The sequence below is a fragment of the Fusarium pseudograminearum genome, chromosome 2 (assembly GCF_000303195.2).
Source record: "Fusarium pseudograminearum CS3096 chromosome 2, whole genome shotgun sequence".
Taxonomy (NCBI): Eukaryota; Fungi; Ascomycota; class Sordariomycetes; order Hypocreales; family Nectriaceae; genus Fusarium; species Fusarium pseudograminearum.
Genome location: NC_031952.1, coordinates 5,576,380 through 5,590,574, shown reverse-complemented (window position 1 = coordinate 5,590,574; position 14,195 = coordinate 5,576,380). Strand labels below are relative to the sequence as shown.

The following is a 14,195-nucleotide window of genomic DNA, read 5'->3' as shown; positions in this document are numbered from 1 at the left end:
TGTGGGGCCTATTCTCTTATGCATTGAGCTTTATTTACAAGTTGCAAAAACGTTCCTTTTACATATCGATTGTATGCCCCAGATTGCAATGTTCTTTTCCTTCCTGTCCCTTAGTCCAGTTCCCTCAATAGTGATATTCCTTGAACAAAAATCATCAATCCCAACTATTAACAACTTTTCTACGCAGTATATGAAGCACCTATTGAGAAAGCCAAGCTCGTGGGGTCCTCTTCTCCAAGACTTACTTGGCATCTGACCGCTTCTTGGCATCAATCCTTCCGTCAGCAACCTTATGATACCTGCCGTTTTAGGCACCCTATAGCACTGCCGCCAAAGGAATTTCCCGTAGGATCTCGTTCCTGTCGGCTTAGGTGCATACGATGTTGCATTCCGGAGGATAAATACTCTATATTTCTACGACATCGACGGTGGAGCCGTCAGCACTAATGTAGGTCGTTAGGCTGTACCATGTTGCTTACTTCTCTATATTGTTTAGTCTTGCTAACTGATAGAATGATCACTGATGCCAATTTGCTCAAGACTTTAGATACTATGGGAAATGGAACTTACCTGGCCTGTAGATACCCCTCTTTGACAGCGACCTGAGCCTGCCCAGTTTCGTGGCAATGTATAGTATTAGCCTAAATCGAACCCCTGACCAACATAAACAGTCAGTCCGAAATCTTGCATTCAGTCATCTTGATACAGAGACTGGTTAAGTGTAGTCAAGTTGTTTCTATCTGCGTAAATTTTACGAAGAGAAATACATAGTCGGATAGTAAATCAAAACCTGCAGCTTACGAACTTGTTACCTACTTTGTACCCTAGATGTTTTTATCTTTGAATGTTCTCTTACACCCTGTAATAAATAATTGACAGACATGAGCGTCATTAATTGTCTCAAACCCCTCCATTACTCGGGACTTTTTTAAGCTGAACTTGATTGTATTTAACGGACTTTTAACTCCTCTTTAGATTGTATCTATGATTGTGTGTACTGGCAGTTATCTCCTAATAATAACAGTAATTGAGGCCAGGGCAGCGATAACGATAACGGGCCCTCGGCTTCAACGCCGACTCGGGAAGGTTAATGCTGCAGCATGGTTACAGGTCTAACATAAGCGAAAGGCTGCAACTGGGTCAAGCGCTTATATTTACTGAGGATCGCTATTAACTAGCTGCGTCGGGCTTGCTATTGCCGATGCGTGATTAATCCTTGGTCTTGTTGCGACTCTACGGAGGCGAAGGCATTAAAGTTGTGGCGATGCAGATATGGACCCTTGTCACCTTACTTTAGCCAAGTGGCCCTTCGCGGCATAACGCTATGACCACTGCGACCAAAGCGGCAGAAGACAGAATACAGAAAATGCAGAGGGAGATAACGGTCAGTGGAGAAAAGGTAGACGCATGGCTCTTGAAACGAATCTCTTACATGAAATCAGTTGGCTCAGATCTTACATAACACTCGCCATGAAAGGTTGATAGTCTGCACGAGATTGATCAGTATTTCCTCTACCTTGCCTCACAGCTTTCCGGTGATTATCAGATTGCACTTATCTCTGTTGTACAGCCATTGCTCAACGCCCCTATAGCTTGTGGCGACCAATATGCTCAATCCTATCTTGGACTTTTGTCAGTGTGACGCCAAGCGTGGGACCCATTTCGCTTAGCGATTTAGAATCCATGATACTACGGTGATCACTGTAGACATTTTGTAAAATCACCTCCAGAGGCTAGGTTGAATATTTACCACTGATCCAGCGAGAGAACAAATTCCATCAGACTGAGCATCAAGGGAAGCAGTTGCACTATGAACAGACACAGACGGATGACCATACGTTTCTGGAAGGATAGAAGTCCAACAACACCAAGGCACTAAATACATTTAGTGACAAACCAGCCCTCGATGTAGAGAGCGCTTGCTAATAATACAATTGATGCAAGAGCGGTTTAATATAAGTTATGGAAAACTGAGCCTGTGGCAACTATTTCCATCAGTGACGCCAGCATCGATAAGAGTCATCTCACCTAAGCATGTGCCGAAGACAATATCAAAGATGTTTCTATATAGGGTAAGGTAGCCCAATAAGTTACACCAAGGCCAGAAAGGACCCGAGAAGAACCACAGCTTGTAAGTCAACTTTATCCAAACTTGGATACGAGCTGTCATTGTATCATATCCCTCCTGGATACGACGCCCTTCTACCAAAGTATCGCAGAGACTGCATAGCTGCTCAAACTGTATAGTCATTTTCTTCTGGATCTGCTTAACAAGAACAGAAGTTGCTATTGAAGACTACGAGGCTTTGAATATAGCACGAAATAAGGCGGCCTGAGAGAGGATTTGTTAAACATGATGGTGATCGAAAGCTGTGAACATTCACTGATGAAGCACAAAGGTAGAAAGTCTGGGTAGGGAGAGGCGAGGGAGAGAAGAGATAAAGGGGGATATAGACCACAGTAACTAGCGATGCATCTTTGGCAATTAGTGATCTAGGAGAAGGTTAGAGTCTGTTATAGGAGCGAAAATATTAGATACCAACAAGATCGAAGCTCTTCTCAACGAAATTGCTGATATGATATGCTGTGTCGCAGGGTACCAGCTGTTGTGTCTTGGAGGCTCGGACAACGTCAAGGGCTATCTACGAGGAAGCTGTTGCCGCGGAGTTACTTGAATCCATCAGTTCCAGATTTTGACAAAGAGATAACAAGATACTCGACTATTTCCGTATCCATTGAGTCAGAATCAGAAAGTGTAATATATCTCGAAGCAACGTCTAACGCCCTTTCCACTTTCTGATATTACTGAACTCTAGGAAAGCAGAGGATGTAGAGATAATATAGATCAATTGAAAACAGCCGTTGAAGATTATGGTCTTACTTACATCTAAGTAACCGATAGCGGCCTATATCTCTAAATGATCTTTCTAATCTGTGAATAGGGGCATACAGACGCAGTAGAGGCATATCCTATTTTAAGAAGTATTTCGAGATGAATGGCGGTACTATAAATGCCACCAATGTCTATAATAAAGATGCATATAAAACCCATAAATAATATTAAAATTATATAGTATATATTGCCTGCTATCTTATGTAAGTCTATGACTGCTATGCTATAGTAAAAGTCTCGCTCTTAATCCAAAGTATTGAGTGTTACTGGCTGTACTCCGAATGGAGTTATGGGTTGGCCATTCCGTATTGGCAATAAGAAACGTGCTCTTGTCGAGGCTACCTAAAGTGGAATGTTGATTGTTAAAGTTGAATCTCACCTTGACTTATATGGCGAGCGTAGGTGCTGGACTTAATACCAAGTTAAGGAAGTATGGAGGCCTTGGCTTTGTTACCTATTAGGAGAACCTAGTTAGTCGGACAAGCTTGTACAGACTCGACAGTGATCCATCGAGGGCGGTCAGATATCTTAAGAATCACCCGATTACCAATCTTTTCCAACTTTTTCGTCCCAGTACTTCTGTCAAGGCTCATCATATTGATGGAAGATAGTTTCAATGTGTATACTTATATAGTGAGGGAGGGGTTTGCGACTCCTTTATGACCTTACAGAGACAGCGATGCAAGGATTTAAACAAGGAGTGACCTGTCCAGATATAGACGATTTTCCAACAATCCACTTGATTTTAAGAAGGTATAAAGTTGCCGCGGCGCCAGTCGACGGACAATAAGCCAGTTTAATCACTTGTGACTGAATCTTTTCCACATGAATATAAAAGGAACCTCGGCGACCTCCTGCAGCTACATGAGGGGTTTCGGGCCACTTGCCCTGTATCCTTACAAATTAATTGATCTAATATTAGTATAGTATGAGTATGACTTCCATCAGATACAGAGTAACTAATTCTTCAACTCTCATAGAGGCGCTTTAGCATTTCCCCATATTGGACGTCTACATATCGACAAGGATATCTACTAGTCTTGCCAAGTTCCTTGCCGCAAATGCAACGGCACAGTACCACCTTCCGCTACCCCAGGAACTGATTGTGGGGAACCCTGCTCTCTTTTGGTATAATGGTGACATGTTTTCAATAACAACTTCACGTGTGATGTTTTTCAAAGCGATTTGAAGTCGCAAGCCTCGGCCTCTCGGCATTTTCCTCGCCGGCCGGTCGCTCATTCTGGACTCGACCTCAATCGTGTGACGATCTACGAGTCGTCATACCACATGAGGAAACACCATCCGTCTCAGATGGCTGTAATACCGGGTATGCAATGGCAATGATCTTCTGAGACCTCACTGAGCGCCCTCCAAGCGCCGGACAGGTATGAACAAGATGGTATTCACATGCACTTGCTGGAGAAACAAAGAAGGCGGGGAAACGCAGTGAGAGTGAGTTAGAATCTGTCTATAAATACCACGCCGTGGTCCTTTGAAGTTGAATACAAACAACTCATCAATTCAACACACAAGCATTCATATCATTCAATTCAGCCAGTAAACATGCAGTTCACCACCTCCTTCATCGTCGCCGCTTTCCTCGGCACTGCCTTTGCCATGCCACAGGCCGCACCAACTGACTGCCCCGAGACGTCAGCCATTCCCACCTGCGGTGTAAGTGACACAATCAGTACACAAACACATCATGTACTAATGAACTTATGAAGGCTCCTTGTATCACCTCTGCAGCTGCAGCTGCTGGATGCACCGACATTGCCTGCCAGTGTGCTAGCTCTGAGGTGATTCAGGCTTCAGCTCTGGGCTGTGTCGTCGGCAACTGTGGAATTCCACTGGCTCTGTCCGTGCAAGCTGCCGCCGCTGCCGTCTGCACTGCTTGTGCTTAGATGTGGTATATTTGTCGGGACATATAAGTGATACTATATACCTGAATACAAGCTATATTAGTTGCGTGAATACCTTGCAAGCATGTGTCTTTGATTGCAGGCTCGTGGCACATTGATGAACGATGTGAAACAGATTCACGTAGTCATGTAACTATATGTAAAGTTGTTCTTCAGAGCATGACATAAATGGGGAAGACCGATTCGCTTGTGAAGGTACTGTTACCCCTGGACGACGCCACACTACCAATATGTGTTCAAGCGAGGCTTTGCTTGAGATGTTTTCGGTCGTGCCACTATAGACAGCATAACGATTCACCACAAAGTTGTGCACAGTTAGTCTAGAATCAGATGCCGTGCTTTAACTGAGTCACTTAATGACATAGGATGTTATGAAGTGCGATGCACAAGAAGCTTTGCCACAGTGTAGCATGCGGCACCTGATTCTCAATAGTAAGTCTGATACGGATGAGTCCACCCTATAGATACCATGAGCTTTTCTCGTCACGATTTGATCAAAATTGTTTCTCAGCTATATTGCTAACGTCTATTCAATTAAACATCTGCAACAATGCGGGCCAGATCAATCTTCATTCTGTTCGCCACTGTCGCCTATAAGCATTTGGCGGCAACAACGCCCATGCCCCCTGACTGCACCCAGATATCCTCCATCCCACCTTGCGGGGTCAGTAGTTTCCCTTCAATATTATCAGCCTCATGCTAATACTAGACAAGGTAACATGTCTGACCTCGGCAGCTTTTGAAGTCGGGTGTACAGACCTCGCTGACATACCATGCCTCTGTGAAAGCGCTGGAAATATCGAGATCGCAGCTTTCTCCTGCCTAGGGGTTAGTTGCAAAGAAAGCGACGTATCTAAACTGCAGATAGTTACATCTGAGATTTGCATTTCTTGTGTTTAAATGATAAACCACACATTCGTTTACAAAATACCGAGTTGAAGATGACAGGGAAGATGTTTGTTCAGTACAATCGTACATTTCTTTACTATTTCAACTCGCAGAACGTTGCAACCGAACTAATATCTATCTTTAATGGTTTAATAGTGTTGCATAGCTGCCTTACTTAAGGTAACATTCAAGATAGAAACATTACTATATGCTTGGTTTTTTCTTTTGCATTTCTGTAAGTAAATCAGTCTGTCAGTCAAACGATAGTCTATGTGCTGTATACCAGTGCGTACATCAGTTGATATACCATATGCATATCGACCATAACTGCTGCTGAGGCCTAGATCCATGCACACCAGCGGTAGTCCTCTTCTCTTGATTACTTACAGCTTGAGTTTATCTCTTTCTCATTCGGTTTTATTGTTGAAATACGCTTAAACAAGGATGATTTCTGCACATATCTCTCCCTACTGTCCAAATTGCAATACGTGCCAACTAGCGATAGTTTCGTTTGTGCGTGATCTTATGTTCAAAGTTTATTAACAGGTATAGAGTAATGTTTGTATATCTATTGACAGTTCAATCGTTCCACATATACAAACTACAATCCAGTCTTCTTCAAGTCAATGACACTCAAGCTGACTTGGTTGTTAGAGCTTGGAGGCAACCATCCACCACCAATGATAAGCAGAAAGTTGTCGTTCTCCTTAAAGACCATAAGTCCTCGAGTGTACGCGTTGGGCTGAGGAGTAGCGAACTCAACCCAAGAGTTTTCAGCGCCCAGGTTCTTGTTGACGAAAATTTGGCTCTGGCTTCCGGCGCTGACAATAATGCTTCCGTTGGCACCACCAACTGAGCTCCATACAACGGTAGGTGAGCTGACAGGACGAGTACCCTTGTTGGAAACGAGAGCAATGTCCTTGGCAGCAGCGAAGTTGAGGGGATCGGCGCTGAGACGGTAGTGAACACGGCAGCCGTCGGTGCCGCAAGTCTCGTAGACAAAAATGTACTGGCCATTGGGTAGGAGAGTGATTCCGGGCATACCAGGGCGAGCGTTGTAGTTGCTATCGGCAACATCGTTAACAAGAGCAGACCAGCTCACAAGATCTGTGGTGGTTTGATGAGAGAGTTTTTGCCCATGTTTGGGATCACGCTGGTCGGCGTAGTAACAGACAAGCTTCTCCTTGTAAACCATCATGTGAGGTTCCCAGACGGGAGTCAAGCCATTGTTGGGTCGAGCCTCTCCTCCAGAAGCGATGGAGCTGGTGAACTTCCAGGTCTTTCCACCATCGGTGCTAGCATAGACATCGATCTTGGTTTTGCTCAGATCGGTGGGGATACTGTTTCCAGTGGCCAGGATAGTGCCCTTGGGCCACTTTCCAATAGCTCGAGGCAGCTCATAGAGATCAGGCTGGTATCGCAATCCCCAGTTGTTAACAGTGTCCTGAACCTTTCCGATCTGAGTCCACTTCACACCACCATCAGTTGATCGGTAGATGGGGAAGTAAACCAGCGGTGGCTCGGGGGAGTAGTTCTCCCAGGTAGAGATGAGAGAGCCATCGGAGAGCTGGATGGCGCGAGCGTAGAGAACACGAGGGTCGGTCCACCCGGCATTAGAGGGAGGGGAGAATATGACGTTGCCGGAGAAGGTTGAAGTAGGAACGGCACGCTTGACCTGTGAAGGGGGCTCTTGAACGCCTGAGTTGGCGGTGGGAGCAGCCAGAACGGTAGAAAGACCCAAAAGGCCTCCCCAGAGTAGGGATTGGAAACGCATGGTTGCTATGAGATGCAGATGAGAGGCACAATCTAAACTGGTTCAACCTGACGATCTTTTGGTCTTTTTATAGGAACTATGTTTATTAGTGTAGCCTCGGTACTGTTGTCCACGAAGCCAACTCGTGATGCTGCCAGACGAGTTCGGAATATCTACCGACGTTATGATAGATGCTTAATTGTAGCGCCGGCATATGAATGGTGCGGCAGGAGCATTCATGGTGTCATGACCTGTCTCGTTCAGGGCAATAGGCCCGTTGCTTGGCTTTGCACCCCTGAAGCTTTACTCTGTTTGCGGGGTCCCCGCGTGAAGATGCTGTGCGGGGAACAAAGAAGACGCGATGAATTTTCTTGATTGGGTCACCGGAGACAGCTTCCCCGTATGGGGATTAGGCCTTGATCTATGTTCAGGGGGCATGTGAGCTGATGGGAGATCTCTTTCCTGTTTGTGACGTAGCTCAAAGTATACGAATGTCTTGGAATCATGCAAGTGAAAGTCTCTCACCTAAATTGGCTGTTGTAATTGGACAACCACTGTCTTTTGTTAGTTCAGTTGGAGAAAGGAGGATGCGCACCAATGGGGAGTCATTCGTCACAAGAATAAAGGTTCAGGGCCGCGATTTATCATCACCGCTGTGTGGTGCCACCCCTTGTCAATAATGCATTTACTTGGAATACCGGTATCGCTCTCAATTCTTCCAGTTGATCTAGCTTTTACGTGCCTGATGGGGATATGTCTTGTTCCCAGCATTGGTCACAAGATGAGCAGGAAAAATGCAGAACAGAGATGCTGACCGGTCTGTCTTCCAGATGAACAGGGTTCTGTGCGAAAGACACTCTCACAAGGGGGGAAAAAAGACATAGAAAAGATTGTCAAGCAGAGACGAGAAGCAAAAAGAGCGGATAATAGTGGATTTAAACCACCAATTTTGGACGAACAGGGAATCGAACCCTGGACCACTCCCAATGACGATTCCAGTGGAGGAAACATGCTAAGGGAGTATTATACCACTAAACCATTCGCCCGCAGCGAGTTTTCATTGGATGATGAAGGGTCAGCTTATTAACTCCTATATTGACAATACACCAAGGAGTTGTTCTACTGTCTTCACTTGCAAAAACAGTAGCAAGGACATATCACAAGGTGAGTATTGATGATTAAAATATTATGTGTGTAAAGACATTCCGGACTAGCCAGACGGCTACAGGGAGTCTTTTGCCTCTCCGCATTGATGTTTGTGATGTTGTTAACGGAGTTCCATCCTTCACTCTTGTGAACTTCATGAAATTGACAATACGCGATACACAACTACTCTCGCCGTGATTTCTACTACTATCTTTCTAAATTGGATAAACTGGATAAATGTGTAATTATATATTAAATGTCGAGTATTGCGATTTGCCGCGTATAAAAAAACAGCCTCTTCGTTTCTCTCAATCCTGTTTTGCCGAGCTGTCGTTACACCTTAGGGTAAGCCATTCTCAAGGTATTAGGAAAATTGACCAGTATAAGCATAAGAGACAAAATTATTACGGCAGCTTATGCCACTTAGACTATGATTCTCAGACTACTTACTTCCATACCCTAAGACTTAAGAGGCCAACGTTTCTGATACCTGGCAGCCCATTTCCTCGTTCTGTGCATCAGCCAGCTGGGCAACCTCCTTACAAGGAACGATCCTTCTCGCAAGAATTGTTCCGTATTCCTTTTTCACAGCAAATGGTCTTCAAATATGACTGACTCGTCAGATGATGGATGCACACAAATCCAGTGATCAACATAACGCATCTGTCGGCCACTCCGTCGATTGGTAATAATACGTTTGCCCAGTTAGCCAGTCTATGTCTTGTTGAGCATTCGCGAACATGACTCTATCCTTGCGTGACTAGCCTAGCTGAATACGATGTCTTATCCTCTAGCGCGATTATCGCCGTAAATCTAGCAAGGACGGCCTGCTTGTCCTGAAATCTACTTACTATGTACATAGCTCGTGTGGTCCGTGGAATCACCTTAAAGCTTAAATCGGTTTCTTATTCGGATGATCGTCGCTGAAAGATCCATGAGGAATAGCCTTTTGGCTCAAGTTCGAGTTCTGGGGAGTGGGATAACTGAGTGGCTGGCGCCTCTAGACCGATGGTCCCATCAGCCCTCTACGATGCAGCTTTGTCCCAGAGTAGATTATGATTGCCATTCTACCTATCTGCCACGTGTCTGGCAAGACTAGCTCATGGAGCTATGGTACTAGACTATAATCGCTTTACTTGGATTGGCTCTTTGTTGTCGTGGAGAAGGTCTCGTTGCGATACAGACTTGATCGACTTGAGAATAGCTACGACGGGGTTTCATTTTCAGAATGTACCGAGTCAGGGGTTATGGGGCTCAACGGAAACACAATCAGTACTCCGTTCGTCGTGCTCGGATTCTAGAACAAATTTTCTTCCTTATCTATTATTATCTACATGTCCCACAATGTCAATGCAACACTGCATCTGCGGCAGTACACTACACTCGGCAATAGACTGCGCTTACCGAGGTAATAGCACAGCTTTAACGAGCCTGGAAAACCTGTAATCGTTTCGCACAAAACCCCTGAAGGTAAGGTTACACGGAAGAATGTCACGGTCCAGTATCCATCCATGTGTCAATCCCTAGTCAACAAGCAGAGGAAGCCCGCAAAAGGGAGACTAAGCGGGCACAGCATGGGTACTTTTAGTAGGGTCCTCAGTCATGGTCTCGAGCACGAAAACGTGTCGTCCACGTGGAAATCAGAACTAAGAGGGAATGGCTGAGTCTAGAGGTTTCGGAAGAGCGGAACATGGGGTTGAGAGGCTTTGCGAGTCAGTTACGAGAAGCTCGTTTGGGCACGGCTTGGTGCGTTGCCGGGTTTTTCTTCGTTCCTAGTCTACTTTTGTTGAGATGGATGAGAAACGGTATGTTGGATGATATTTTACCGACTTCGGTATTTGTTTCTAGCACTGACTCTTGGAACCGTTATCAGGAAGCCCCGTGTGATGGTCTTGGCTGGTTGACCCCACAACCATAACGCGAGATTGCGCTTCCCTCTGGAGAACAACTTGAAATGGGGAGTTTTACACTCCGTCAGCGCGAAAAGAATTGGCAGATAATGGGCAAGACGTTTGAGAAGCTATGGATCTGGTATCAGGGTTGATGCAATGGCTGTTCAGCACCAATGGTACTCTGATCAGATCTCATGAATAGGGTTCGTTCGATCGTCATGAAGCTACAAAGCAATTCCCAGGGTTCCACGTGAAATAACCTTCTTGTTCAAAGTATCGGCCTCATTTCAGCCCGAGCACAGATCTCAGTACGAACAATTAGTAACAGAGCCAGCAGCTCATCTCCCACGCGAGAGTGACGTCGGACCTCCATGAAGCATCTCAAGTCATGCTATTTTAGCGCTCGACGGCTGATTTTAGCTTACGACCGGTGCATAAGCGGTACCAACCACAACGTCCTTGCGTCGGAAACCTTTTTCCAAGGGTCACTGGCGCCAACGTAGTCCATTCGATGAATACCTGGGGCCGCCAGCGGAGGATCGCCATGTCCAAGCAAATGAGATTTGATTAATTGAGACTAAATGTTAGTGTTGGAGAAAAAAACAAAGGAAAGGAAGTACCTAGAGATGGCACGGCCTAGGGCGATTCTGTCTGGGCTTGTTTACAGTGGGTTCAGAAATCTGCAGGGTACAGGATGGCTGGGTTCGGGAAGAACAGACGCATGGATGGCTTAAAACAGTAATACTGGCAGAGAAAACTTACGATACAGGACAAGTGAAACAGGGAAACTCAACACCTCGGTTATCCAAAACGCACCATGGAAGGAAAACATGCATGGTAATCTACAATTCGGGTCAAGGGAAGATCTCGGTGATCTCCGCGAGTGAAGACAGATGAGCAGATTGACGAATGAAGACGGAGTGGAAATTGTCAGATTTAATTTGCTTCATCTCCTTGTTAGTGTGGTAGTGTAGCGCAGCTTTGAGCCTCAAGCCACTCGGCTTTTAGCTGAGTCAGGTTCCAATTCTCTACTCTGTGTGGTGGTCAAGCATGGCATGAACAGGTAGTGTCTCAGCCGGCGGCTCCTAATCAGCGCCACAACGCTAAGCCGTAGAATATCGGGCATCATGGGTGTTCCGCAGTTAGCGGAACCGCAAGCAGTAAATTGCAGAGATGAAAAGTGGGTGAGCGGATGTGGTGCACAGTATGCTGATCGGCAGCCCGTCGATCAGCCATGAACAGTAGGTACATAGTAGTCATGCTGTCATGTTCAGCTCCTTGCCAGGTTCTGCACAGAAGCACTAAGGTGAAATATCTGGTTGCTTTGTTTATATCTGGGTAGGTTATCGGGGTAATTACTTTTCCCGGCTACCCGGACAAAACAAAACTTGATCGAGCTCAGACTTCTTGATGCACAATTTTGTTCTTGTTTGCCACAACGTTTGAGATTTTCAAGGACAAGGGTCGTGATTTTAGGCGGCAGCAAAACGTTAATTGGCTGAAAATGGTACGCCGAGGCTCCAAGGGAATAATGCTAAACTAGAGACGACCTAGACGGAAACCTTGTTGCTTCCATGGAGTCAGAGTGTCTGTGTTAGAAAGGAGAAGCCGGCCTCCGTCTCACAATGGTTCCCGGTCGGAATAAACAGATGTTATGCACAACATGGGCTGAACCATCAGGGCAGAGCCAAGTTGCCAGGTTCACGACGCATGATTTGTCACTGCGGACGGATCAAGGGACAAGGGTGCAGTATCGTGACATGTTCCCGGACCGCAACACGTGGATATCGCCGAGCTAATCTTCAACAAGATCTAGTCAGTCGCGTGGACTTGCGGCTTGCCATGTGGTTCTCCGCTCGACTATCTCTGAATGAGGAATCGCACCACGGCCGCACGAGTAATGTATGGCCCCTTTCCTTATATTATCTCCCGGCTCCGCACCCATGAATTGACTTACTAACTTGACTGTGCTGTGTGGCAATCTGCGTTTTTTTCCCTTTAATTCGAAAGTAATGCTCGACACAACAAGCTTTTCATTGGATAGGCGGGCTTCTATGCACAAATCCAACATGTCGAAAGGAACAGTAACACAATCGTCGTCACGTCTGCTTTGTGCCAACAATGACGACCGGCCGCAGTCCAAGGTCAGTAATTACCTGTCCGGGTTAAAGCCGGCCGAGCTCTATTCATGGCTGACACTTCACAGGACCTTCAGGACTTGTACTCAGCCCTCCTCGCCAGTCTATTACCTCTCGTCCCTCACCGTGTCCGCTTTATCAAGATGGAGCACACATTCCTCGCAGAAGATGCTATTCACAACCTCGGTAACCTCAAACTGACCCAGTCAAATCGAATGCCCGATCCCAACAACCCCTTGGGCACTGTCGTATCCACTTCCACAACCACCTTTTCCATGAACCAAGCCACAGCCCGAAACCTATGCCAACAATTCGTCGATGCCCGCTACATTGAGTCCGCCGATGGCAAGCCTGATCAGCTATTTAAGCTAGGAGGAGTATGGAGGCCAACATCAAAGGGTATCACCATCTTCGACTGGTTCTGCCAATCCAACGGACTGTACCAGGAACAGATGAGCGAGCTGCAGTGTCTCATCAATGGACCCCTGTTGTATCTGGAGCGCGATACCAAGACTGATGTCTGCCACGTCGATCGGGCAACAACTGAAGTCGTTTTCTGCCGACTGATCGGCGTTGACGGTCGGGGAAAGAAGGGCCATCTGTCAGAAGGCGCTGTAGGCATCAGGATGCAGCCCGAGCGCAAGATCAACAACCGCACATACCATGATACATTCACAGGCTCATCCGTGGCAGAGTGGCTACGAGACAACACAACATGTGTCGATCTACGTGAAGCTGTCAACATGGCAACCCACTTTGTCCACTACAACCTCATCGAGTCAGTCAACGCCGACATGGTCTATATGAACCAGTTTGCCGCCTGCAAGCTCTTCCAGCCCACACCCGTCGCCATCTACCAGCTCTCTGAGCGTGGCCAGGACCTCGTCGAAACCAGCTCCTCCAGCCGCGGCTCATCACAAGGCAAGACCGACTCTTCATCAGCAAAGGGCGGCATCAATGAGAGCAACCGACACAAGCTTGAGAAGATCCTGCTTGATCCCACACTACGTCTACTGTTCCGCGAGAACCTCCGTGAGACATACTGTGAGGAGGGACTTGCCTTCTATGAGCAAGTCGACGTTATTATCCGTGATGCTAAATCCCTACTCGAGAGCGAAAACAAAGAAACAGAAATGAACGAGCTCCTATCAACATCTCACGTCATCTTCAACACCTTCCTCGCTCCAGGTTCACCAAGAGAGGTCAACGTGAACCATAAGATCCGATCAAGCCTCATGCAGCGCATGACACAGGCGCAGTCCCTTGACGCGACAGTGGCAGACACATTGAAAGAGGTGACTTCTTTGCTTGAGACCGCCCATGATGCGGTCTTTAAGCTGATGGCTACCGTAAGTTACTCCGCTTCTACTCATATGATCTTCGACTAACTTTGCAACCAGGACTCTGTACCCAAGTTTCTAAACAACCCCGCAGCCGAAAGCCGACTGGTGCAGGCTGGTGTCCGATAATACGATAATACACGCCATGATGTATTGGAGAGGTTTTCTAGTATTTCGTCAAGCAAGCGCGCATGGCATGTTGGGTTGCGAACAACAATGCAAC

The 14,195-nt window shown here is 46.4% G+C and overlaps 3 protein-coding genes across 3 annotated transcripts, besides 1 other annotated feature; 2 read left to right on the top strand and 1 right to left on the bottom strand.

The window, feature by feature from the left end:
• The first annotated feature begins 3,050 nt into the window (after positions 1 to 3,050).
• Positions 3,051 to 3,082: a repeat region.
• A 1,374-nt stretch (positions 3,083 to 4,456) lies between these two features.
• FPSE_05489 (uncharacterized protein) lies at positions 4,457 to 4,797 on the top strand (the record flags this gene model as incomplete). The annotated part of the gene is made up of 2 exons (XM_009258607.1): positions 4,457 to 4,567; positions 4,621 to 4,797. 2 exons carry the CDS (start codon positions 4,457 to 4,459, stop codon positions 4,795 to 4,797), a joined length of 288 nt encoding a protein of 95 aa, XP_009256882.1.
• Positions 4,798 to 6,304: 1,507 nt separating this feature from the next.
• Positions 6,305 to 7,477, bottom strand: FPSE_05490 (uncharacterized protein; the record flags this gene model as incomplete). Its single annotated transcript, XM_009258608.1, has 1 exon — positions 6,305 to 7,477. The coding sequence occupies one exon, from the start codon at positions 7,475 to 7,477 to the stop codon at positions 6,305 to 6,307; it is 1,173 nt and encodes a 390-aa protein (XP_009256883.1).
• A 5,086-nt stretch (positions 7,478 to 12,563) lies between these two features.
• Positions 12,564 to 14,101, top strand: FPSE_05491 (uncharacterized protein; the record flags this gene model as incomplete). The annotated part of the gene is made up of 3 exons (XM_009258609.1): positions 12,564 to 12,638; positions 12,701 to 13,981; positions 14,033 to 14,101. The coding sequence occupies 3 exons, from the start codon at positions 12,564 to 12,566 to the stop codon at positions 14,099 to 14,101; spliced, it is 1,425 nt and encodes a 474-aa protein (XP_009256884.1).
• Between the last annotated feature and the right edge of the window lie 94 nt (positions 14,102 to 14,195).